This window comes from Lepidochelys kempii, chromosome 10 (assembly GCF_965140265.1).
Source record: "Lepidochelys kempii isolate rLepKem1 chromosome 10, rLepKem1.hap2, whole genome shotgun sequence".
Lineage (NCBI taxonomy): Eukaryota > Metazoa > Chordata > Testudines > Cheloniidae > Lepidochelys > Lepidochelys kempii.
The window spans coordinates 17,802,313-17,830,007 of NC_133265.1; the positions used below are offsets into that span (position 1 = coordinate 17,802,313).

Genomic DNA, 27,695 nt, shown 5'->3' on the forward strand with positions numbered 1-27,695 from the left:
CTCCCTCCGTGAAAGCAAGGGCAGACAATCATTTCGCGCCTTTTTTCATGAGTTACCTGTGCAGACGCCATACCACGGCAAGCATGGAGCCAGCTCAGGTAACCGTCACCCTATGTCTCCTGGGTGCTGGCAGACGCGGTACGGCTTTGCTGCACAGTAGCAGCAACCCATTGCCTTCTGGCAGCAGACGGTGCAATACGATTGGTAGTCGTCCTCGTTGTGTCCGAGGTGCTCCTGGCCACGTCGGCTGGGAGCGCCTGGGCAGACATGGGCGCAGGGACTAAATTTGGAGTGACTTGACCAGGTCATTCTCTTTAGTCCTGCAGTCCTATTGAACCGTCTTATGGTGAGCGGGCAGGCGATACGGACTGCTAGCAGTCGTACTGTACCATCTTCTGCCAGGCAGGCAAGAGATGAGGATTGATAGCAGTCGTATTGTACCATCTTATGCCAGGCAGGCAAGAGATGAAGATGGCTAGCAGTCGTACTGTACCATCTTCTGCCGAGCAGCCATGAGATGTGGATGGCATGCAGTCCTTCTGCACCGTCTGCTGCCAGCCAAAGATGTAAAAGATAGATGGAGTGGTCAGAACAAGAAATAGACCAGATTTGTTTTGTACTCATTTGCCTCCTCCCCTGTCTAGATCACACTGCAGTCACTCACAGAGAAGGTGCAGCGAGGTAAATCTAGCCATGTATCAATCAGAGGCCAGGCTAACCTCCTTGTTCCAATAACAATGATAACTTAGGTGCACCATTTCTTATTGGAACCCTCCGTGCAGTCCTGCCTGAAATACTCCTTGATGTACAGGCACACCCTTTGTTGATTTTAGCTCCCTGAAGCCAACCCTGTAAGCCGTGTCGTCAGTCGCCCCTCCCTCCATCAGAGCAACGGCAGACAATCGTTCCGCGCCTTTTTTCTGTGCGGACGCCATACCAAGGCAAGCATGGAGGCCGCTGATCTCATTTTGGCAATTAGGAGCACATTAACCACCACACGCATTATCCAGCAGTATATGCAGCACCAGAACATGGCAACGCGATACCGGGCGAGGAAGCGACATCAGCGCGGTCCCGTGAGTGATCAGGACATGGACACAGATTTCTCTGAAAGCATGGGCCCTGACAATGCATGCATCATGGTGCTAATGGGGAAGGTTCATGCTGTGGAACGCCGATTCTGGGCTCGGGAAACAAGCACAGACTGGTGGGACCGCATAGTGTTGCAGGTCTGGGACGATTCCCAGTGGCTGCGAAACTTTCGCATGCGTAGGGGCACTTTCATGGAACTTTGTGACTTGCTTTCCCCTGCCCTGAAGCGCATGAATACCAAGATGAGAGCAGCCCTCACAGTTGAGAAGCGAGTGGCGACAGCCCTGTGGAAGCTTGCAACGCCAGACAGCTACCGGTCAGTTGGGAATCAATTTGGAGTGGGCAAATCTACTGTGGGGGCTGCTGTGATGCAAGTAGCTCACGCAATCAAAGATCTGCTGATATCAAGGGTAGTGACCCTGGGAAAATGTGCAGATCATAGTAGATGGCTTTGCTGCAATGGGATTCCCTAACTGTGGTGGGGCTATAGACGGAACCCATATCCCTATCTTGGCACCGGAGCACCAAGCCGCCGAGTACATAAACCGCAAGGGGTACTTTTCGATAGTGCTGCAAGCTCTGGTGGATCACAAGGGACGTTTCACCAACATCAACGTGGGATGGCCGGGAAAGGTGCATGATGCTCGCATCTTCAGGAACTCTGGTCTGTTTCAAAAGCTGCAGGAAGGAACTTTATTCCCAGACCAGAAAATAACTGTTGGGGATGTTGAAATGCCTATATGTATCTTTGGGGACCCAGCCTACCCCTTAATGCCATGGCTCATGAAGCTGTACACAGGCAGCCTGGACAGTAGTCAGGAGCTGTTCAACTACAGGCTGAGCAAGTGCAGAATGGTGGTAGAATGTGCATTTGGACGTTTAAAGGCGCGCTGGCGCAGTTTACTGACTCGCTTAGACCTCAGCGAAACCAATATTCCCACTGTTATTACTGCTTGCTGTGTGCTCCACAATATCTGTGAGAGTAAGGGGGAGACGTTTATGGCGGGGTGGGAGGCTGAGGCAAATCGCCTAGCTGCTGGTTACGCGCGGCCAGACACCAGGGCGGTTAGAAGAGCACAGGAGGGCGCGGTACGCATCAGAGAAGCTTTGAAAACCAGTTTCATGACTGGCCAGGCTACGGTGTGAAAGTTCTCTTTGTTTCTCCTTGATGAAACCCCCCACCCCTTGGTTCACTCTACTTCCCTGTAAGCTAACCACCCTCCCCTCCTCCCTTTAATCATTGCTTGCAGAGGCAATAAAGTCATTGCTGCTTCACAGTCATGCATTCGTTATTCATTGATCACACAAATAGGAAGATGACTACCAAGGTATCCCAGGAGGGCTGGAGGAGGGAAGGAAAATGCCACACAGCACTTTAAAAGTTTACAACTTTAAAATTTATTGAATGACAGCCTTCTTTTTTTTGGGCAATCCTCTGTGGTGGAGTGGCTGGTTGGCCGGAGGCCCCCCCACCGCGTTCTTGGGCGTCTGGGTGTGGAGGCTATGGAACTTGGGGAGGAGGGCGGTTGGTTACAGAGGGGCAGCAGTGGCAGTCTGTGCTCCAGCTGCCTTTGCTGCAGCTCAACCATACACTGGAGCATACTGGTTTGGTCCTGCAGCAGCCTCAGCATTGAATCCTGCCTCCTCTCATCACGCTGACGCCACATTTGAGCTTCAGCCCTGTCTTCAGCCCGCCACCTCTCCTCCCGGTCATTTTGTGCTTTCCTGCACTCTGACATTATTTGCCTCCACGCATTCGTCTGTGCTCTGTCAGTGTGGGAGGACAGCATGAGCTCGGAGAACATTTCATCGCGAGTGCGTTTTTTTTTCTTTCTAAGCTTCACTAGCCTCTGGAAGGAGAAGATCCTGTGATCATTGAAACACATGCAGCTGGTGGAGAAAAAAAAGGGACAGCGGTATTTAAAAAGAAACATTTTATAAAACAGTCGCTACACTCTTTCAGGGTAAACCTTGCTGTTAACATTACATACATAGCACATGTGCTTTCGTTACAAGGTCGCATTTTGCCTCCTCCCACCGCGTGACTACCCCCTCAACCCTCCCCCCTCCCTGTGGCTAACAGCGGGGAACATTTCTGTTTAGCCACAGGCAAACAGCCCAGCAGGAATGGGCTCCTCTGAGTGTCCCCTGAAGAAAAGCACTCTATTTCAACCAGGTGACCATGAATTATATCTCACTCTCCTGAGGATAACACAGAGAGATAAAGAACGGATTTTGGTTGAATGCCAGCAAACATACACTGCAATGCTTTGTTCTACAGTGATTCCCGAGTACGTGTTACTGGCCTGGAGTGGTAAAGTGTCCTACCATGAAGGACAAAATAAGGCTGCCCTCCCCAGAAACCTTTTGCAAAGGCTTTAGGACTATATCTAGGAGAACCGCAAATGCCAGGGCAAAGTAATCCTTTCACATGCTTGCTTTTAAACCATGTATAGCATTTTAAAAGGTACACTCACCAGAGGTCCCTTCTCCGCCTGCTGGGTCCAGGAGGCAGCCTTGGGTGGGTTCGGGGGGTACTGGCTCCAGGTCCAGGGTGAGAAACAGTTCCTGGCTGTCGGGAAAACCGGTTTCTCCGCTTGCTTGCTGTGAGCTATCTACAACCTCCTCCTCCTCATCATCTTCTTCGTCCCCAAAACCTACTTCCGTATTGCCTCCATCTCCATTGAAGGAGTCAAACAACACGGCTGGGGTAGTGGTGGCTGAACCCCCTAAAATGGCATGCAGCTCATCATAGAAGCGGCATGTTTGGGGCTCTGACCCAGAGCGGCTGTTCGCCTCTCTGGTTTTCTGGTAGGCTTGCCTCAGCTCCTTCAGTTTCACGCGGCACTGCTTCGGGTCCCTGTTATGGCCTCTGTCCTTCATGCCCTGGGAGATTTTGACAAAGGTTTTGGCATTTCGAAAACTGGAACGGAGTTCTGATAGCACGGATTCCTCTCCCCAAACAGCGATCAGATCCCGTACCTCCCGTTCGGTCCATGCTGGAGCTCTTTTGCGATTCTGGGACTCCATCATGGTCACCTGTGCTGATGAGCTCTGCATGGTCACCTGCAGCTTGCCACGCTGGCCAAACAGGAAATGAGATTCAAAAGTTCGCGGTTCTTTTCCTGTCTACCTGGCCAGTGCATCTGAGTTGAGAGTGCTGTCCAGAGCGGTCACAATGGAGCACTCTGGGATAGCTCCCGGAGGCCAATACCGTCGAATTGTGTCCACAGTACCCCAAATTCAAGCCGGCAACGTCGATTTAAGTGCTAATCCACTTGTCAGGGGTGGAGTAAGGAAATCGATTTTAAGAGCCCTTTAAGTCGAAATAAAGGGCTTCATTGTGTGGACGGGTGCAGGTTTAAATCGATTTAACGCTGCTAAATTCGACCTAAAGTCCTAGTGTAGACCAGGGCAAGGATAGGGAAATAGAAATTACCACATCCGAGGTGGAAGTCAAACTCAAATAGCTTAATGGGACCAAATCAGGTGGCCTGGAAAATCTCCATCCAAGAATATTAAAGGAACTGGCACATGAAATTGCAAGCCCAACAACAAGGATTTTTAATGAATCCATAAACTTGGGGGTCATACCCTATGACTGGAGAATTGCCTAAATATAGTACCTATTTTTAAGAAAGGGGAAAAAAATGATCCTGGAAACTACCGGCCCGTTAGTTTGACCTCAATTGTATGCAAGGTCTTGGAACAAATTTTGAAAGAGAAAGAAGTTAAGGACATAGAGGTAAACAGTAATTGGATAAAATACAACAGTTTTACAAAAGGTAGATTGTGGCAAACCAACCTGATCTCTTTCTTTGAGAAAATTACCTTTGTCTAAAAAATAGTTATGCAGTAGATCTATCTACCTGGATTTCAGTAAGGCACTTGATATAGTTCCCACATGAGAAATTATTAGTTAAATTGGAGAAGGTGAGGATTAATATGAGAACTGAAAGGTGGATAAGGAACTGGTTAGAGAGGAGACTATAACAGGTCAGACTGAAAGGTGAACTGTCAGGCCTGGAGGAAGGTTACTAATGCAAAGGGATTGGTCTTGGGACCAGTCTTATTTAACATTTGCATTCATAAACTTGGCACAAAAAGTGGGAGTGTGCTAAAAATGTTTGCAGATGACACAAAACTGGGAGGTACTGCCAATACCAAGGAAGACCGGAATATCATACAAGAAGATCTGGAGGACCTTGAAAACTGGAGTAATAGAAATGAGATGAAATTTAATAGTGCAAAGTCATGCACTTAGGGACAAATAACAAGAATTTTTGCTATGAGATCAATTGGAAGTGACAGAGGAAGAGAAAGATCTGGGTGTACTGGTCAATCACAAGAAGATCATAAACCACCAATGGAATGCAGCTGTGAAAAAGTCTAATGTAATCCTAGGATGCATTTCCAGTAGGGATAGGGAAGTGTTATTGCCTTTATACAAGATACTCGTAAAACCTCATTTGGAACACTGTGTCAAACCAAGTGGTCTGCGACACACATTTCCAATACTAGATATGTAAAGAAGGGAAGACATCACAGGAACAGAATTAAGGTAGTCCAACTATAATTCTACATTTTCTGGGTCTTAGATTCAAGGAGTTTTTGGTTTTAACATCTCAACAGTCATTAAAAAAGTAGCATGCATTCAAACACTGAGATGTGCCTGCAACATTAACAAAGATTTCTGTGTGGGAATTCATATTAATTGTCTAGCGATTGCACTATGTGTTTATACATGTGGGTCAAATGATGAGTAGTCATTTACATAAGAACAGTCATACTGGGTCAAACCAAAGGTCCATCTAGCCTAGTATCCTGTCTTCCAACAGTGGCCAATGCCAGATGCTTCAGAGGGAATAATAGAACAGGTAATCATCAAGCGATCCATCTCCTGTCGTCCAAGTTCTCACAACAGAAATTTGGACATTTGCTGGGGTACCGTGAGGAGGAAGGAGATGGATCATGAAGATGAAGTGAAAGAGTTAGGATTCTGTAATTCAGAGATGGAAAAGGCAATTAGATAAACGAGTCAGCCCCTGCTAGAGTAGAGTATACCCTTAGAGACAAGATAGACCAGGTATTGAACAGATTTTATTTCTAACAAAAGATCCACTAATAAGCAGCAACAAAGAGCATACAAAATTAGGGGACAGCTAATGAATTAACAGAAAAACATTAGCGGGAAAAAATGACTTCATTTTTGGGTCTGTGAATAGTTTGTCTACAAACAAGCTGCATAAACTCAATTGCACAACTGACTTTGCAAGTCTTTTGTTTTTACAACATACTTGGATATAACAGCCAGCTTTTCTCTAAATCCCTCTGCCCTGATTATATGTGCAACATCATGTTCAGACAAAGAAATCTAACAGTGGTCTTGTACTAAAAGCCTTAGTCAGCATCCTACGCAGCATGTTTGTGAGTGCAGCTGGAACTTACTAGTGAATGCACAGCTTTGGCAACATTATCAATTGAAACAGGAAGACAAGGTGTAAGTAGATGAAAAGTTATTCTTCCCTGCATTTATATGGAATCACAGCAATCAGAGATAGAACACAACATATAGCCTATCTCCATGCAAGTGAAGGATTGTTCCCTACTGCAATTTTAAATCGCTGGTAATAAGGCTTCCACCACTTCCACTGGGAGACTATTTCAGTCTAATATATCTCCTCATTGGACAGTTTTTCCCACCTGAAACTATTTCTTTTCCTCCTTGGTGTTAACACCTGAAATTTCTTGAAAGCTTTTATAGGAGACCCTTCCCTTAACAGTCACACAAGCATATGACTTATTTGTGCTTGTTTTTTTAAAGTCAAGCTATAAGTTCAATTACAAAAGTTACAGTATACCTGTAAGGCTAAAGCTTTGCATTTGTTTAGCTACTGACATTTAAACACCCTCACTTCACCCTTATCTCCTACTGGCCTTCAAAATAAATATGCATGACAGCCCTTTCCTCCCACAGTATAACAGCCTGTTATTAGGTGGGAAGTCAGACATGGGCTGCAAAGTAACGTTCTGGCACAGACTGTTAGCAAGGCAAGGAAGAGCTGTATGCAGCTCAGAAGCTTGTCTCTCTCATTACCAGAAGTTGGTCCAATAAAAGATATTTCACCCACCATGTTTCTCTAATATCATATACTCCTGGGGGAATTCTGCGCCAAAAAATTAAAAATTCTGCGCACAATATTTTCAAATTCTGCAAAAATCTGCGTATTTTATTTGTCAAAATAACACAATATAATCAAACCAGTTTCAATTATTTTGGGTCATTTATTTCAAAATACCTGTCAGCAAGTATGTCTGTAACAATACACACAACAAAAAAGATTCAGGAAATGTTTTTTGACAAATAGATTCCTTACTAGGCATATTAATACAGAACTCTGAGTAATAATTAACTTAAACTACAATACAGAACCATATTTCCCGCTCCCCACAGAAGCAATGCAAAGGCTTGAGGGAGTCAGGGGTACCAGAGGAGGAGCTGAGGCAGAGGGAAGTAAATTGCTGGGAAGGAGGTTGGGTGTGAACTTGGAGGTTTGTTGGGTACGGGTGGGAAAAGTATGGAACAGGGGTTTTTTTTGTTTGTTTTTGGGGTCGGGGGTGGATTGTTAGGGAGCTTCCCCCATGCAGACCCTGGCTGACCCCTAGCCTCTCCCATTCAGTCAGGCACATCTGTCCCTGTCTCCATGTGTTCCTGCACCCCATGTGCCCTTGCACCCCCTGCCCACGTGTCCCTCCACCTCCACATCCTCCATAGCCATGTGGCCCTGCACCCCTCCCCCTGTCCCCATGTGTGTCTGTGCCCTGACTCAACCACCCCCTGTCCCTATACGGCCCTTCACTTGCTCCCCCTGTCCCCATGTGGCCCTGCATGTCCACTTCCAGTCAGCCCCTGTCCCAATCCATCCTCCCACACTAGACCTTATCAGCCCCTGTCTGTGACCCCTCAGCAGCTCCACGCTGTCTGTCTCCCCATAGCTCTTGTCTCCTGACCTGGCCCGACAGGCACTGTGAAGAAGGCAGGCTCTTTCTCTTCCCTAGCTGGCCCTGGAGCTGCTTCTCTGTTCTATCACCACAGAGCCCTCTGGTAGGCAAAAGGCAGAACTGCAGCAACTTTCCAGCCAACGTTATTTTCTGCTGAGGCTGCACTGTTCTAGCACCATAGTGCCTTCTGGTGGGCAAAAGGCAGAACTGTAGCAACTTACCAGCAGCAGCTTTTTTCTGCATTAAAAATATGCGTGTCTCATTAATTATGCATGCAGTGACACAGAATTCCCTCAAGAATAAATATCCTGGGACTGATACAGCTACAACAACACTGCAAATGCAAGACAAGTGTAAATTTTAGACTTCAATTAATTTTGTAGGCACAAGTGCCTGAACCCTTCAAGCCAAGTTCATGTCGTTAAAAATAAGTTTTATTTGATTTGTCAACTTACATGCAAAACCCACCCTGATTTCATCAGTTGTCCTCCGCCCTCTCCCCACCCCACCCAAACACCCCTTGATATTTCATAGTAAGTTATGGTGACAGTGACAGCAATATGAGTCAAATATGGGATGCTCTTCCATATATAACAAGTAATAGTCACATAAAATAGTCACAACATGAGCTTCATTAATTCCTCTATATACATTGTGGCAAATTGCCGGCACTACTATAATGGGTCTCACGCTTTCTCTTCTTGGGTGGGGGTTCAGGGCACCGTTTCTTGCCCCTGAACTGGCGTATTAACTGCCCCACTAGTGTCCTAGAGGAGGGGAGTGGAGAGGGAGGGACCCGGGCCCGCCCTCTACTCCGGGTCCCAACCCAGGGGCCCTAGGGATAGCAGTAAACCACTAGAACTAGCAGTTCCTTCCCCTGGGCTACTTCCCTCTCCTGCCCTTCAGCTTGTGGGGCTTCCTGTCCTCCCTCTACACAAACCAGGTGTCCCTTTACCTAGGGTCTTGGTCTTCTTAGCCCACCGCAGCACTTCTCCAAACTCTCCTCTGCTTCCCTACAAACTGCTCTCTGCTCCAACAGCAATCCACTCTGTTTCAACTCCTCCTCTTGTCTGATTGAAGCAGGGTTTTTTTTTATCATGTGACTGGCTTCAGGTGCTTTAATTGGCTTCAGGTGCTTTAATTAATTTATAGCAAACTTTCTTCCCTCTACAGGGAATAAGGCTCCCTTCTAACACTCTCCTGCTGCCCTCTGGCCATACTGTATCACAACATACACAAATCTAAAATCAGAGATAACAGCCACCACAAGATGATGTTTTCATAGTAATTCAATTTATGGCTTTCACTACAGAAGTGCACACAAAAGTATACGGGAAAAACAACGTTTAACATACAAGACATGATTATAGGAAAAGAGAAGACCATGAAAAATCCCTAAGCATTAAGCAAACCATATACAGCATATAGGAAGCACTTCACCCCGCAATGAAATGCAGTAATCTCTGAGGCTAAACATCACAACAATTTAAGAGCGCATAGTAAAATTGCATAACAGCTTAAGACAGGGAATGAGGGACACTGTATCCAGGTGAAGGTAGAGGAAGCTGCTTTTAGGCAAGTATGTTCAAGCTGGAATTTGAACAGGACACCAGGACTAACACTCATAACTCTTGCCATGGGATTTTTTTTTTTTTAAAACCACAAGCGATCAGGACTTTTGTTTTACATCTTATCTAAGACATCTAGTAAAACAGAGCCCCTTACTGAACACCACATTCAGGCATTAGTTCGAAAAGGGACCCTGGTGGATCCGGCCAGCACAGCTGACTGAGCCAATAAAAATCTGGTTGGCCACAGCACCAACGGGGCAAACAGGCTCCGTGCTGGGCTCTGCACAGCTCTCAGGATGTGGCTGACATGTCCCACTGGCTCCTAGGCGGAGGGGCAGCCAGGGGGGCTCTGCACCCTGCCCCCGCCCGCAGGCACTGTCCCAAGCACCGGCTCTGCAGCTCCCATTGGCTAGGAACCGTGGCCAATGGGAGCTGTGGGGGCAATGCCTGTGGGTGGGGGCAGCATTAGCATGCAGCCCCCTGGCTGCCCCTCTGCTTAGGAGCCAGAGGGACATGATTCTGCTTCTCGGGAGCTGCCTGAGGTCAGCGCCACCTGGAGCCCGCACCCCAAACCCCCTCTTGTGTCCCAACCCCAGCTAGGAACCCCCTCCCACACCCAAACTCCCTCCCAGAGCCCACACCCTGGACCCCCTCCTGCACCCCAACCCCCTACCCCACCCCAGAGCCCCATACTGCACCCCAAATTCCTCATCCCTGGCCCCACCCCAGAGCCCACACCCCCAGCTGGAGCCCTCACCCCCCCGTACCCTCTCCCCCCAGCCCGTACCCTCTCCCATACCCCAACTCCCCCCAGTCTGGAGCTCCCTCCCGCCTCTCCCACTCCCCCGTACCCTCGCCCCAGCCCATACCCTCTCCCACACCCCAACCCCTGCCCCAGTCTGGAGCTCCCTCCCACATGCCAAACCCCTCAGCCTCAATCCCAGCCCAGAGTCCCCTCCTGCACCCCAAACTCCTCATCCCCGACCCCACCCCAGAACCTGCACTCCCAGCCAGAGCCATCCCCCCGTCCTGCACCCCAACCCCCTGCCCCAGCCCAGTGAAAATGAGCATTGAGTGAGGATAGAGGAGAGCAAATGACAGAGGGAGGCGGGATGGAGTGAGCGGGGCAAGACCTCGGAGAAGGGGCAGGGTATGGGCAAGACAAGGGCGTTTGGTTTTCTGCATTTAGAAAATTGGCGACCCCACAGTCAACACTAGTTTCCCTGGAACACATGACACATTTTTATTAGCAAAGTATTTTTTTCATGGCATATTCCTTCTGTGCTTTGACATCTATCTTCCAGTAGCACTACAAAATGCAGCACCACAATCAATATTATGGCAACCTGACTGAAGCACTTAGACCTTTAATTCTTTCCCAACAGTTTTTACAGGAATATCAATCTCCATACATAATCATTTAGCTGGTCTAAGTTTCCTCCTCTCCTCAAGAATTTATTTAAAGCACATTGTTTGCACACAAGTTCAAGTCCCTTATTTAAAACAGCATTGCTTTCTCTGAAGATATGCTATTTAAAAAATCATAGATGGAGGCTAAAATAAGGAATAATTGAATAAATATCTGAATATCAGACCTCTCTCTTCTACAATAATTCCTATATTTTAAATATGCTATAATTTAGAAAAATACATTTTAGAATTATTTTACTTTGTGACTACAGAAACGTGTGCAAGAATAAGGAGTGAAAGAGTTAACTTCAGTTTCAAACTGAATCAATATTATCCACAACTAGTAATATTCTGTTTTCTGGCAAGAAAGAATTATTATTCAATTGAAACAAACACCTGTCTTACCTTGTGAAAGGCACTGATTTGCCAGGGCAACCTGTCCAGAGTTCAGGTACAAATTAAGACGGGCAAAGATACTAGTCAGAGATGGAATTGTAATGAAGCAGAAGGCAACACAAGCCTAAGTAAAGAAGAAAAGATACGAAACATAACTCAAATAATTTCTTAAATTAGAGGTATAGCAATTTTAGGGCTTTTTAATTAACTACTGTTGTATATGCTCAAGCAAAAGCTTAAAAATAGAACACAAGTAGGTATCTTTCCCACTTTCATCTACAAAACACGGCCCGCAAAGTTTGTGAAATTCAAACTGACCCAACTCTTGGGGTTTCCCTTTATTAACAGTGAAAACAATAAAATAAAGATGAGCTCAGAACTTCTTTGAAGGCTTTCTTACTTCTAGGGTTCCTCCCTCAGGAGTGACTAACCCACACCCTAGAGCCTCTCTCTCTCCAGAAAGTCAATTCCACTTCCTATATATCCAGGTGCCATGAGTCGCTTGACTGTGAGTGAACACAAACCACTTAATCCTTCCCCAGAAAGATCTACACTTTCTAAGAGCGTGGGATGCTTCAGGGGAAAACTGGCACGCTGATACATATGAATCATATAGTTCTGGTGTAAAGACACACCTGCACTATGAGAATATATTATTTAATTTAAGTACCCACTTTGACTTTTTGATTATGATACACATTGTCATGCCATTTATCTTGCAGCAGCTCTTTTCTCCCCTCTATATAACTGGCTTGTATACAATGACAATTAATTTGGAAAAATGAAATTTCCTTAAAGGAGGGCTTAAAAAACCTCACTTAGGGACCGAATCCTATCACCCTTACTTAGGCAAACTCATGGGACTCTGCAGGAGTTTTGTCTAATGAGGATAGCAGCAGTTGGTTGTTAGTGAGTAAATATCAGTGCCCATAAGGGAAAGTGAGTTGATAAGCAATATGGAAACCACAAATGTATTTCTTCTGTATAAATGACAACCTTAGGCTCCAGCCTATCGTAACATCTGTGCACATGGGATGAAGAATCTAGAAATATATTTGACTTTTTCACTTACCCTGACAAATGCGGCTGTCTTTCTGGAATGATTTCCTTTCATCACTTTTCTCGTTTCCATTGCCAGCTGGTTCACAGACTATGTATAAAAAAGAAAAGTAAGGCACTAATAGAAATGAATAGATTTACCAGGTCTGCAAATAAACACCCAACTCTTATCATTCTGTCAAGTTAAACATATGGGAAATAAAAGTAGCCAAAGGGATAATGTGTTCACCACAACTATGTTTGGAGGGTCCTTGTCTGGCTGGCCAGAATGAAAGGAGTTGCGGTCCCTTTATGGGCTCCCCTCTGCAACTGGGGCAGAAGGGGAAAGTTGACATGGACAGACAGAACAGGGAAGAGCAGGAAGCAACTAGGTCAGATCTGGAGGGGATACTGCCCTTCCTACTGACTGGTATTTAAACCCCTTGCAATCCAGGAGAAGCCCTCTTTTACCTGGATCAGGCTGGCAGCACCACCCTCCCACCCATGAAATCCGAGAAAGAACCAGCTTCCTTCATGATCTGCTGTTGCCCGTTTGTTCTTGGGGACTGGGAAAGAATTTTTCCCTCACTGCAAGACTCGGCGAGATGGGGTGGATTTTTTCATCTTCCCCAAAGTAAATCTAGGACCCTCTAGGATTGAGGAGGGGTGTTCAGTTATAATGCCACAACTTAGTAGGTAAAACTCATGGCAGATGTCCAGTGCAGATACTTGTTATGGAAGGGTATGGAAAAGGATGAGAGAGAAAACATCTTGAGAAAACTGAGGAGGGGGAGGTTTGGGGCTCCTACATCTGGAATAGTAAGCAGCTGACCCCCTCCTTTTCTAGCCCCCCTTTTACCTCATACAAGAGGAGAGGGTATACGGTCCCAGCAACTGAATGGTCAGGACTAGTTGGGGATTATATGAAAATGATTAGGAAACTATGACGACCCACAGTGTACAATTTATTGCCATGTACTTCCAGATATTTTAAGTGATTTTGTTTTTATTGTAGCTTAACTAAACCACATCCATTGCCTCCTGTCTTTCTTCTGATTTGGCTGGACAATGTGTGCTATTACAAAAGATACTGATATGCCTTAGGTGCAGTATTTAGCCTAGGTCTAACCTCCAAGAAGTGAAGTATTTATCATACCTGCACTTTAAGTGTATTAGTGCTTTGGTAAAATTATTCGTTACATAAAAACAACAACAAAAATAAAAAAAGACAACTGGTTGAATTTCTACCCAAGGCTCTATCGGAGATAGAGATAGGGGTGGGAGGGATAGCTCAGTGGTTTGAGCATTGGCCTGCTAAACCCAGGGTTGTGAGTTCAATCCTTGAGGGGGCCATTTGGGATCTGGGGCAAAAATTGGGGATTGGTCCTGCTTTGAGCAGGGGGTTGGACTAGATGACCTCCTGAGGTCCCTTCCAACCCTCATATTCTATGTCTATGTCAGATAGATTCAATAAGTGAGTCAATCAGTATCTGTTTGTAACTCCCACTTTATAAACCAATCTAATTAGTAGCAATGGATTAATTCTCCCCATCCTATTACCACCAAACACCAAAACAGTCATGCGGATTATTATGTTGCTATTATTTTTCAGTTACCCAACAGTTTTAAATTTAAAAATATGAAATTATGCTTCCACAGTTTGTTTTGGGGATGCATTCAAAGGCTAATCAGCACTTGTAAACTATACAGTGAATTGCTGACCTGGCATTTCAACCTTTTCCATTTCTATTTTTTCTTGTTTGCTTGAACTAAGCAAGAATGGAAAAATTCCTATTTAATTATGAAAAAAATTCCCTACACTGATCTAGTCATATGAACTCGGCTTATCTCGATATCATTCTGTCAAACTGATTTCTGATCCTGGGCAGTCAGAACTAATACATAAGCCTGAAATGCAGACTCTTTTCACATACCTTACAGGGTGGGTTCTTATTTGTGCTCCTGGATTCCATAACTCCACCAAAGTCTTTGACTTTTAATTATTTATTTTTGTGAAATACTGTTTCTATCTTGTGTATAATAATCATTTAAAAATTAACACAAAAGAAAATAAACTTAACTATGAAAGATGTCCCATTTCTTCTAATACTCAATTCATAATCCAATTAGAACACCACTACATTTTTCAGAAAAAATGTGCAGAAGGTAGCTATGGAAGAAGTTTATACTGCCATCAATCACCGTGGTATTTCAGGTTTCAGAGTAACAGCCGTGTTAGTCTGTATTCGCAAAAAGAAAAGGAGTACTTGTGGCACCTTAGAGACTAACCAATTTATTTGAGCATGAGCTTTCGTGAGCTACAGCTCACTTGAAGTGAGCTGTAGCTCACGAAAGCTCATGCTCAAATAAATTGGTTAGTCTCTAAGGTGCCACAAGTACTCCTTTTCTTTTCGTGGTATTTCAGCACCTTTCATTTGCAAACAGCCAAGTCCCAGTGGAATTTATTAAGTCTCTGGTTCTTACCCTTTACACAGCTATAGAAAGCTCTGCTTTTGAGGGAGGTTCAGGGGGAAGGTTGATGTTATGCATGTCCTTCTGCTTCCAGTGCAAAAACTTGATCAAATAGGAAAATTTTGCAGAGTTTGCCAAAGGTGGTCTGACTTTGGAATTTGTTTAATTTCATCTGGAAGTTTGTTCCAGAGACAGACTCTCTCCTGGAGAGCACTCACATGCTTCCTCCTGTGACTATCAGCCCTCAATTTCTGAATATATAGGAAGACCTTGTAGTATTGTTTGTTCCATAAGCTAATGAATGTAATGAAACAGCTAATTTGCATCATTAAATGGTACTGAGTATGGGGGTAAAGTACACAATTGAAGAAAAATTTAGTGAGAAAAGAAAGGCAAAAACAAAGTCTACTCCTGAACACCTAGCGAAATAAACCTTAACACAGTAAATATAAGGAATGGCAATCTGGGGGGTGGGGGAAGGGGGAGGGAGGGGGAGGAACCCACTGATTAAGACAACAACATCTGCAGTAAAATTTTGCTTACATGAACCAGCTGGACAAGAACAGGCTCCAGATTGCAAAACATTGACCTAGCTTCAACATAAAAACTCAGCTGCTGCTCAAAGTCCCGGCCAAACGATACCTGGGATTAGGAAGATACAAAAACCACACTTATGACATGTCCGCAGCACACAGCTATTTGATCTTTCTATAATGTGTGTTGAATTAAGGTGCTCTCTCTCTCTCTTTTTTGTTTGTTCCAAAAGGGTTGGAATGAAGATCCTCAACTGCAATTAAGTTCAATAATTTCAAAGTAACTTGCTCACAGCTATATTAGGGATAGAAGAGATTCTCCTTCAACTATTCACCTTCCATAATTTAGCTTCTAGGGAAATCTGCAAGTGTTTTTATTATTATTATTAAAACAATATATAGTTTCTGATTTATGGTGTGAATATTTCTCAAGCATACAACACTTATCAGCTTCCAGACTTCTGGAAAGGGATCTGATATCTCACAGAATTCCTAAAGTGAGGTTTATAGGAAGTGGGGGTTTGGTATGGTTTGCATTTTAACAAAACAAAAACACAAAACAAAACAAAGCAGCTTAACAGAAAACCCACATAATCACTCTACAAACAGATTAATGAATCAACCTTTTTACTGACACTAGTTTATTATGCAGCCAATAAAAACTGTCTTTTGAAGAGTGGGCATTTGGGGGTTTTTTAAGTTATTTTTAAAGTCTGTCTCCATTTTCGAATACTGGAGGGCTCAAAAAACTGATTTTTTAAAAAACGTTTTTTGTTTTTAATTTTGTGTTAATCCCTCTCAGGTGTGGATGGTGGAATTACACCTGCTAATGTTACTTTTCACTTGCTAGTGACTTGTGAACTTTCAGACTGTCACGACACGCAAGACATTCATTAAATATTCAACTTTAAAACACGTATAGGTTTTACAGGATATTTAAAGACATTTAACAGAAGATTTTGATGCATGCTGTGATACACTTTAAACTAGGCCTGTGATACCAAGTAAGGATCAACAGTTGTATGACATTTCTTCAAAACATCTGCATATTTCCTTCACTAAATATACTGGGTGGGATTTTTAACATATCCTGAGCAAGTTGGATGCTCAAGTCCCTTTGAATTTCAGTGGTATTTAGGTGCCTACTTCCCACTCGGTAACTCTGCCACAAAAAGTTTTCCCAGGCAATCATGAATACTAAGTACTCACCATTTTTATAAATCCATTTATCAAAGATGCTAACATTCTCTTTTCATCTTCAAGTGTTAGTGCACTACAACAGTAAGTTTATATAGTCAATATAATATAAGCCATCTTAAAAAAAAAAACAAAGAAGTTTCAACTATATACGTATTTTACAAATTCTTTAAAAAAAATTATGCTCACAGTATCTAATTCACTCATTTTAAGGACACACATTAATCTAATACTCATTTTATACTCATAATTTTTAAACTAACTTAAAATCACACTGTATTTATGATTGTCAGCCATTTTTAATAATACTCTTAAAGGGTTATTACCAGGACAAGTTTGGCCTAATATGTAAATTCTGTAAAATAAGATTTTATTAAATGTAGAGACCAACAGAAACGTTTCTATGAAATACTCTGAATCCCAGTGAAAAAAAATATAGCTTTTATCCAGACTAATATTCTCATAACAACAATTCAGTGGGTGCAGCACTGAACTACAGCATGAAAACATGAATGAGAAATTGACTATAAACTAATTATAAACAAGTTAGATTAGCTCATCTAGCTCTCATATTCCTACTTGAGAGAAATACAAACAATTTAAATAAAACCTTAAATGTGACATTTAATGTTCTTTCAGTTTTAATTCTCTAAGGTGTTATTTATAAGAAGGTTTTTGTTTTAAACTACGATTACTCAACTGTGTCCTTTTAACTCTGTTACCATTACCACTGTGTCTCATTATAGTGTTCTCTAGAAGTTTTGCTGTCACAAATGGTACTAAAATGATACATTTACTTCCAACATTACCACAAATATATCTGATCTTTCAGAAGGCATAACCCAAATTCAGTATGAGACAAATTTACATCACATGGACATCCAATAAGCTAGATCTGTTTGGATGAAAATGGATAAATAGAATTTAAATTACAATTAAGTAATCCCATTTAATCCTTTTACTATTACGTACTTGTCTCCAGCTTTGACCTCCTGTGTATCATTTTACCATTTTCCTAGAGCAGACACCAGATGGAAATAGTTTTATCCAGTAGAGAAGGAAGGAAAACCTCAGCATGATTCGCTCATTAGTACATTACCAGTCAAAAGAAAGAACTGAGGGTGAGCTGTTGTTACCAGTCAACAGCTGTTCAAGTGGCCTAAGATCTAGACTGTGGGTTGAAACTTTGCTGAATCAAAGTTTGTAAAAAGTGGAAAGAGGTAGTTTTAAACTTATTAGAATGCTATGTAAAATGGCCATTGTAAGAGCTGACAGAACAGAATCAAAAGAATGATGTAAATTAATTTTGCCTGAAATAAAAGTATTGCTAATCAGGGGTTTACCAAGGTTCCCAGTGAAGGCTCAGAGCTGTTTTGGCAACAAGATGTGAAGAAGCGTCGACTATAGGCCACTGGCAACTGTTTTGATTCTTTAATAATTAATTTTATTTTTAATAAATATTACTGTTTAAAGGTTGAAAAGGCATTAAAGTACGTATGTAAGCCAAAAAGACCACATAACCTAGAATAAAGCATTTGGACTTGTCTTCATTTGAATTACATGCCAAAGCTGATTTCCTCTATTGCTAGTGTGTCTTGCATTCACTGACACTCTATGATCTGAGGAAACTTACAATAATATACTATAAACATTGAAAGTGTTGTAAATTACGTTTACAATATTGGCACTAAATTATAAATGGCTCTTGATTAGGAGCACCACAAAAATGTGCCCTTACAATTCTATTCAACCCACATAGAAAGAAGGAAGGAGAGTTTTGTGATTTACACACAAAAGTAGGCGCTTGGAAATCTTGGTTCTATTCCCAACTCTGCCAAAGATTTTCTGTGTGATTTTGGGTGTCACTTAATCACTGTGTCTCAGTTTCCTCACCCTCAGAATTGGGATAATAATATTTCCCTACCTCACAAAGGGTGTTAAATATTAGTACAGTATCATTTGTATCAGTACAGTTTAATTATTAATCTGTCCAGTGCTTTGAAACACTTGGATGGAAACTGCTACAGTAGTCCAGAGTACTATATCAAAGCAAAGTTGTTGGCACGCATGCAGCTCTTTTCTTCTATTTCTAAAAATAAATTGGCCTCTAATAACTGCTAAAAATTATGGGCCAGGCTCTGACGCATGGTTTATGAGGACTCAGCACAGTTGAAGGGGGTGCATAGAAAAAGGAAGTCTATTCTTAACTGTTCCAACTGCCAACAGCCCCTGAGAGCCATTATGACAGCTGGGGATTACCAGGACATCCCAGTTTTATTTCCTGCACAGCCATAGAGTGTGGGTTTGATGTAGGAGTTTCTCTACCACCCAACAATCCCCCTACTCAAGAGAGATTTTCTTGTTATTTCTGCCAGATTAGGGCTGCTTTGTGCAGGTCAAATAACTAAAAGTGGCTGGAGTGCAACTCAATTTCGGGAGCTGTGTTTTTAATGGCAAAGTATGTATTGAAAACCTCTAAATACTGTATTGTTCACTGTAGTTTCTGGAAGATTCTAGCTGCTTTTTATCCTCACAAAAACTGAAAAGGGCCCAAACTGGCATCCTTTCTTTTAACAGCATCTGCTACTTTGTTTATGCTTTTTATTCTCAAAAAGTATCCTTGCTGCTTCCCTCTACGCTAGAAAAATCTATTAAGTTATTGCCATTTTCCAGTTCGAATGCTGAAACAAAGAATCTAACAAAGCAATTATTAAAGCGTAAATAATTTGTATTGTGATTTTACTGCACAGCTTCTATTAGTGCAAAACAGAGGGCCATGCATAAATTTACCGTGAAACATTAACCCCCCCCTAAAAGTAAAACTATACATCAGAACATCCACCATTTACACATATTCTGTATTATAGTACATGTAAATTTCATCTTACTTCACAGAATCATGCATGGTCTTGCACACGTGTAGAAGAGCATTAAGTATGACAGGGTCTTTAGTAGCATCTTGTTGATGTCTAAAAAACATTTTTGGAAAATACTGATAAAAATACTGCAGTTTCTCCAAGACACAAAATAGTGGAAAACTGAAAATTCATTTAATGCTAATTTTGCATAGGCAGCCTTTATATACTCTTATGAGCAGAGAATTGCAATGGTGAAAACATGATCTTTGTCTGTGAAATAACCTCCAAAAAACATCTTGCATTGTACAACATCTCAACGTATTTTTCTTTTTACAAAAATACATAGAGTATATTTATACCTTCACAGTTAATACAGTTAAAAAAAACATGACAGTGGGACTTATATTTCATAACTATCTGGCAGTGTTATTACAAAGTCACAGACACCTTAAGTCTTATGGATGGTGAGAGTGTAGACAGATTGCCCAGGAACGTCCAGCTAAGAACTTGAAAGCAAAACCAGTAAAGAAATCTCAGATAGGAATCTAGTTCCTTGGTTAATGTCAGATAGCACAGAATGGGCAACATGCCCTGTCTAGGCATGCAAGGACTAATTAGACGACCAAGTTTATATCCTGAAGTCACATCACCTTGAGGTATTAATCATGCCACAGATAAATACTGAAGCCAAAAAACAGAATTCCTGAGTTACCAGGGGAATGAGAAATGCCACTCTATTTCCTAGATAATATCTCCAATGCCATTTTCAACAGATATTTTGAAAGAAACCATTTGCTCTCCCATACTCTGAGCTCTGAAGAAGGAGGAGAACAAGTGCCTCAACTCTAGCACAGCCAACCAACTGCCAAGGACAAAGAAGTGTAACACTCACTATGCAATAAAATAAGGCCACCTGAAAGAGATAAATGGCAGAGACATCTAACCCTGATGAGCAATGCATGCTCTGTACTGTATTAACTTATAACCACTGTATCTTTTACTGTAACAGAGCATTCAGAACAGCCCCTGTGAACAGACCAAACCCCACTGTATCCTCAACACAGCAAAACCACCATGATTCAATTGCATCTCCTTCCTGAGGCATGGCTTCACTGGACAACTCAAAAACACTGAAGCATAAACTTCAGCCTAAGCTTCCTCTCCAGAGCCCCCCTCTCCCTCATTTCCTAATGGCCCAAAGAGACACTCCCATTCCCTCTATATGCTGGGAGGAGCCAACTAGAACCACCTGCCAATCTGTTTAGCAGTAATTACTCTAGATATTAATACAGAGATTAAGCACCTGGGCTTAGAGTGATACAGCTGAAGAGCCCTGCATTCCAGTACAGGATCTTATACTCTACTAGTGCCTAACTAGGAAATATTAGTAGGGCAATTAATTGTTCATTCTATTTGTACTGAATATGGTTTTTTCTGCTGTACAAATGCCTAGTGATAAACTATACATTAATTTATTATATACTATTTAAGTGTTCTTTGCCTATGTAGTATTAAAAGCTCTCCACTTAATATATTGCCTAACAAAAGGGCATTACCAAAAGCATGCTCTACATATATCAGGAGCAGGTCCATCTCACTGTAAGTGGAATAGAGCAGGCAATATTTATCACCCCAGAGCTCTGTTTTAAGTGGAAGTAAGCCTGGAAACTTCATTAATAAGTGTTCCATTCGCTTCAAGTGGCACCACTGGTAACGAGGGCAGCACACAGGAACACTTAGAAGTGGATGGAAGGGGTCAGTGACAGGCAATCTCTGTCCATATGGTAAGTACCATATCTAAAAGACAAAAGAATTTGGCGTTCTGTATTTACAACAATATTTCTAATGACTTCAAATAAAGTTTTCTGGGTTTTGGTTTGGTTTTTAAATGTATCCAAGCTGCATTTTTGTCATGGTCAAACACCATTTGCAGGCTTCTGCCAACTACAAGGGACTACATTTTTGAAAAATTTAGAACTAGTAACAAAAGCCTCCAAACCTGGCACCATCAACTGCACAATCTGTTATATACAGTCCCCTTGGGATATACAATTGACATAATGCAGTACAAACACATTAGGCAGAATCTGAATGGCTATCAATGTTTCTCAACTATGCAATCAAGAAATCATAACAGTCTGCTCTTTTTAACAGACCAGTGGAAGCTGCTCTAGCCAGCCACTAACTATTTATTTTTTCATGCCTGAATTATCAACACTTAATACTTCTGATTGGAAGAAATCTAATTGAAATTCAGATATCACTTTTAAATTATGTACTACTGCTCTCCAATTTGATAATTTAAAAGAAAAAGCTAAGAAAAGAAAGTAATATTTAAAAAAAATATATTTTGTTTTAATGAAAATGACTATTCTGGACTTGGAAAGGTTTGAACATGAAATCTCATCTTCTGATACTGTTTTCCATTCAGGAAGCATTCATTTTACTGTAACAAACATGTCTATTTGTTCCCTTCCTCATTCATATGCCAAGATCATTATTGATGTCAGTCAAGGCTAGGAATACATGGCATTTATCATGTAAACCAAGTCAAGTAATGGAAATTGAAGCAAGCACAAAGAACAATTAATCAGTGGTGGAATCTGTAACAACAAATCTAACTGTTTATTATGGGGAAAGTCAAGTTATATTTCTGAGATAAGGTGGGTGAGGTAATATCTTTCTTGGACCAACTTCTGTTTATGAGAGAGACGAGCTCTTACACAAAGCTCTTCTTCAGATCTTGTCTCTCTAATATCCTAAGATCAACATGGCTACAACACTGCATGCAATTTATATTTCTAACAGACACAGAGTTGACAAGACTATTCACTGATTTTCACTGAAAAACAATTAATAAGCAACTGATGAATAAAGAAGACTAATAAAAAATTGTATATTTATATTTTCTTCTTGGCACCTGGAATATCTTATACATGCCGAATGGACTACAACAAGATTCACTCTATCTCCCCTAGCAACTTTTCAATAGATTGCCCAGATCCTCTAGTGTGCCCTTAATCAGAATATTTTCTACTTACTTAATAAAAGCTTCCATAATGCACTTGCAAACCTCCACTCGCACACTTTCTTTCTGGAACATATCCAGGAATGGTAAGAATTTCTCCTAAAAATACAAATTAAAAAACAAACAAACAAAAAAACAGGTATATTAAGGTATTTTATACACAAAAGCTTTTGATCTCTGTGCTGAAGATGAAAATCTTCTTAAAGAACCAATAAGTATAAATATTTTAGAAATATTTAAAATAATCTCAGCTATGAGTGTATGAGTATAATAGACCAGTTTTTACCTCTTTTGAAGAAAGTTATTTTTCCTGGAGGATCAGTGATTAGGTACTGAGAGATTATAGCACGGTGGTATGAATGGAGAAATCCTATTGGCTGACAAAAGAGCTAGTTTATTGGCTCCGAGTATCCAGTATAAACATGCAACAGGTCAGAGCTCATTTAGACAAGTATCACCAAAAAATAAGGAAAACATGTTATAAAAGCAATAATATGCTTGAAGCAGCACAGATACAGAAGTGATGATCACTGGGAAGTCTGAGGACTCCAGGAACAAGTCATAGGGTATTACAGTCCCAAAAAAATCTGTCAAATTCCTGCCACCATTTTGGATTTTTCCAGGGCTACTTTTGAAGCTGTAGACCGTTCGGATGTCATTTAAAGATGCTGACTTTGAGAATCTAGAGAATTAGTTTTCTGTACCATCCCCAAAATATGTGTAAGGTAAAATTTTCTAAGTGCCCAAGTGACTTAGGGACTTAAACCCTATTGACTTTCAGTGAGCATTAGGTGCCCAAGTGGCTTGAAAAAAAAAATGGGATTTTGGCTCCTAAATCACTTAGGCATATTGGAAAAGTTTCCTCTGAATCAAATTTCAGTTGTTTAATCAGACTTTGTAACGCAAACGCACCCGTTGGCCTCCCTAAACTTTCCTTTGCACCTCAAAGGAGTGGGTGGGTGAGATTCTGTGGCCTGCGTTGTACAGGCCCTTAATCAGAACTAGATGATCATAGTGGTCCCTTCTGACCTTGGTATCTATGAATCTATGAATCAGTACCAGAACAGTTGACACTGAATTCTTTGCTATGACACATTATATGTATACATTATACTGAAACATTCATTATGTAGTTATCAGCACAGCACACAAATAGGCTGTATTAGTTCATCTGAGCTCCCTTTGCTGGCTGGCTGTTACTGCTGCTGCATTAAAACAAAGATATATTAGAGATTTAAGTAGTATTAGAGAATTCTATAACCTAAGAAGAAAACAGTGTGATAGGCTGGAATGTAAATAATGGATTTTTTAAGAAGTTAACAAAAGAAAACTTCCCCTGGTGTTTTAACAGTTTTATACTTGACAAAAAGTGCTTCTCACCATGTGAGCTTTCAGATGACTTAGATAAGTAAATTAGGTTAGCTTTCCTTATAAAAAACAGTCTACACTCAAGTTCTAGAAAACAATGCAAAGATATGACTTACCGCTGAAAAAAGTACAGAAAAGTCATGGAAATAGGTGATAATTTTCTGAATAATTGACTGAAGCTAGGAAAAGAAGAAAAACAACTAAATACATTACAAATTGCATGTTAAAGTACATAATGATGACAACGGTGCAGATCTATCTGCAAATCATCTAATTTATAGGCTATTTTTCTCCTGTTAATGCCTAGAAAACAATTTTTTATATATATACACACACACACACATATATATATATACACACACACAAATTATTTTGTTGTAAATTATTCTAGATTTAAAAATTGACCTCCATGAATAAAACTGGAACACTATACCATGGCTTCACTTTATTCTAAAGAGCTTCCTGAATTACAAAAGGCCTTTTAAAACACACTGTAAGGTAAGAGACTTTAGAAGTCTCTGTGCATTTTCTTGGAACAAAATTAGTTATTTAAAGAGTTGGTAAATAAAACAGTCTCTTACCTGTGGATAGGCATCTTCAAATGCACGATCTGGAGTCATGTGTTTGATAACATCTGCCAAAACAGTATTGACCTCACGCTTCTATGTAGTGAAAATTAAATGTCACAACTCAGCATAAAAAATGGTGCAGAAATCAAATGACTAAAATACTTTGTTAGTACTAAGTTAAGGTTGAGAATTTATTGCCATTTACAAAAGAATGAAATTTCTACACAGTTGTAGTTGAAACCAGATAATTCTTATTTAAGGTTCAATCAGCCACCTACTGTAACACTGCCTGTTTCCCCAATTATGTTCCAAATACAGGTTAGAAATATATTCATGAATGATCAAAAGGACTCCTTTTGAGCCTCTAATATGTATCTATTCAGCACTCACATTAGGAGATAATCTGGTTTATAGTTTTTCACATTGTAAACTGCTACTTACTGTCTACATATAGTTAAAATTAGAAAAAAAAATCCTTGTAGAAATTCCTACATACCGTAAAGTGTCTGCAGGTATACTCCACCCACACTTCTGCACAGTTAATATAATCCTAGAAAAAATATTATATATATAAAATGGTCAAAAGAATGCATCACCTTCAAAATCCGTATCAAGTTTCAGAGTATATATTTCTCATCCCGCAGTCTGCTTAAGTAATTACTCAGGCACTTGTCTGGCACTTGGATCCAAGCAGGCACAAGGACCTACCTTCATGGTTACAAATTTCAAAACGGGGCCCTGCTGTACCCAAACCGAGTACAAAAGGGTGGGTTCATATGAAACATGTGCCTGGTATTTTATTGACAAGGCAATTATTGAGCGTCTAGGAATGACGAACTAGGCAATGCTATGCTCAATGTGTATTAAAAGCTCATATGTAATTGTGGTATTTTTTTAAAAATAATTTTGAACAATTGGCTACCACTGTATCTGAAATAGGCAAGTCAGTTCCAACTTACCCCAGAACTCATCTCCTGTCAATTACCCACCTGTGGGTTTTTCAATTTTGTGATAACCTTCCAGGCTTCATTTAATATCTGAAGGCGATCACATTCAGGAGGATCAGCCATGGCCAAGTTTAACCCCAAAGAGCGAAAGAGAAGATGCTGAGGAAAGATCAGACCATCCTATCAGTTAGAGATTCTCTATGAAACAGATCATACTTCAAAATACTACTGGTTACAAAATTATAAAGTTGGGTAAGTCACTCAAAGATCATATACTTTCTAGCCCAAAGACTGAACTGTAATGAACTTTTGTTGGAGAACTATAAGCAGTTACATTTAATTAGCAACTCATCAGAGCATATACATTGAAATGATATATAGCATTAAAACCATTTGCTTTTGATGGACCAACATGAAAGTACTATATTGTGTTCTGCTGTTTAACATGCATACAAAGGGTATGTCTACACAATGAAATTAGGTCGAATTTATAGAAGTCGGTTTTGTAGAAAGTGTTTTTACAGCCGATTGTGTGTCCCCCCACACAAATGCTCTCAGTGCATGTCGTCGGCAGAGTGTGTCCACAGTACCGAGGCAACCGTCGACTTCTGGAGCATTGCACTGTGGGTAGCTATCCCACAGTTCCTGCAGTCTCCGCCGCCCATTTGAATTCTGGGTAGAAATCCCAGTGCCTGATGGGGCTAAAACATTGTTGTGGGTGGTTCTGGGTACATATCATCAGGACCCCCCCTTCCCTCCCTCCTTCCGTGAAAGCAAGGGCAGACAATCGTTTTGCGCTTTTTTCTTGAGCTATCTGTGCAGACGCCATACCATGGCAAGCATGGAGCCCGCTCCTCTCACCGTCACCGTACGTCTCCTGGGTGCTGGCAGACATGGTACTTTACCGCTACACAGCAGCAGTTTATTGCCTTTTGGCAGCAGACAGTACAGTATGACTGGTAGTCGTCGATGTAGTCCTGGGTGCTCTTTTAACCGACCTCGATGAGGTCAGGGGCACCTGGGCGAACATGGGAGTGACTTAGCCAGGTCATTTCCCTTTTAAGTTTCGTCTCGTGGCAATTGAGTCCTACCGGCAGTGCACTGTCTTTTAATCAGCAGCCTGCAGAAGATGATGGCCAGTAGCCATACTGCACCGTCTTCTGCTGAGCACCCAGGAGAAGACGATGGCTAGCGCTCGTACTAGATGAAGTGGCTCAAAACAAGAAATAGACCAGATTTGTTCTGTATTCATTTTCTCCTCCCTCCCTCCGTGAAATCAACAGCCTCCTAAACCCAGTTTTGAGTTCTATCCTTGAGGTTTTGAGTTCTATCCTTGAGGGGGCCATTCAGTTTCTCGCAAAGCCACCCCCATTGTTGATTTTAATTCCCTATAAGCCAACCCTGTAAGCCATGTCGTCAGTTGCCCCTCCCTCCACCAGGACAAAGGCAGAAAATCGTTCCACGCCCTTTTTTCTGTGCAGACGCCATACCATGGCAAGTATGGAGCCCGCTCAGATCACTTTGGCAAGTAGGAGCACATTAAACACCACACACATTATTCAGCAGTATATGCAGCACAAGAACCTGCCAAAGTGAAACCGGGCGAGTAGGCGACGTCAGCGCGGTGACGAGAGTGATGAGGACATGGACACAGACTTCTCTCAAAGCACGGGCCCTGGCAATGTGGGCATCATAGTGCTAATGGGGCAGGTTCATGTGGTGGAACGCCGATTCTGGGCTCGGGAAACAAGCACAGACTGGTGGGACCGCATAGTGTTGCGGGTCTGGGACGATTCCCAACGGCTGCGAAATTTTCGCATGCGTAAGGGCACTTTCATGGAACTTTGTGACTTGCTTTCCCCTGCCCTGAGGCACAATAATACCAAGATGAGAGCAGCCCTCACAGTTGAGAAGCGAGTGGTAATAGCCCTGTGGAAGCTTGCAATGCCAGACAGCTACCAGTCAGTCTGGAATCAATTTGGAGTGGGCAAATCTACTGTGGGGGCTGCTGTGATGCAAGTAGCCAACGCAATCAAAGATCTGCTGATATCAAGGGTAGTGAGTCTGGGAAATGTGCAGGTCATAGTGGATGGCTTTGCTGCAATGGGATTCCCTAACTGTGATTGGGCCATAGATGGAACCCATATCCCTATCTTGGCACCAGAGCACCAAGTCGGCGAGTACATAAGCCGCAAGGGGTACTTTTCAGTGGTG

The 27,695-nt window shown here is 41.9% G+C and overlaps 2 protein-coding genes across 5 annotated transcripts in view; both read right to left on the bottom strand.

Moving 5' to 3' along the window:
- VPS35L (VPS35 endosomal protein sorting factor like) overlaps positions 1-27,695 on the bottom strand; it is a 120,265-nt gene that overhangs the window by 42,865 nt on the left and 49,705 nt on the right. For 3 of the 4 annotated variants that reach the window (XM_073362283.1, XM_073362282.1, XM_073362285.1), the window contains 10 exons: positions 25,524-25,640; positions 25,031-25,084; positions 24,547-24,627; positions 24,082-24,144; positions 22,611-22,696; positions 19,600-19,680; positions 16,724-16,787; positions 15,525-15,623; positions 12,544-12,621; positions 11,481-11,595 (listed from right to left, as the gene is read on the bottom strand). In XM_073362283.1, coding sequence (XP_073218384.1) covers positions 11,481-11,595; positions 12,544-12,621; positions 15,525-15,623; positions 16,724-16,787; positions 19,600-19,680; positions 22,611-22,696; positions 24,082-24,144; positions 24,547-24,627; positions 25,031-25,084; positions 25,524-25,640 — 838 coding nt within the window. The remainder of the gene's footprint in view (positions 1-11,480; positions 11,596-12,543; positions 12,622-15,524; positions 15,624-16,723; positions 16,788-19,599; positions 19,681-22,610; positions 22,697-24,081; positions 24,145-24,546; positions 24,628-25,030; positions 25,085-25,523; positions 25,641-27,695) is intronic. The other variant, XM_073362284.1, reaches the window with a different exon arrangement.
- Positions 2,050-4,277, bottom strand: LOC140917872 (myb/SANT-like DNA-binding domain-containing protein 7). Its single transcript, XM_073361400.1, has 2 exons — positions 3,570-4,277; positions 2,050-2,982 (listed from the first exon to the last, which is right to left on the bottom strand). The coding sequence occupies exons 1-2, from the start codon at positions 4,150-4,152 to the stop codon at positions 2,936-2,938; spliced, it is 630 nt and encodes a 209-aa protein (XP_073217501.1). The 5' UTR covers positions 4,153-4,277; the 3' UTR covers positions 2,050-2,935.

Excerpts from the sequence above, each read along its gene's own strand:
- LOC140917872 (XM_073361400.1), bottom strand. The coding sequence starts at position 4,152 with ATGCAGAGCTCATCAGCACAGGTGACCATGATGGAGTCCCAGAATCGC. Across the intron at positions 2,983-3,569 it reads AGGCGGAGAAGGGACCTCTG|CTGCATGTGTTTCAATGATC; the intron begins GTGAGTGTACCT and ends TTTCTCCACCAG.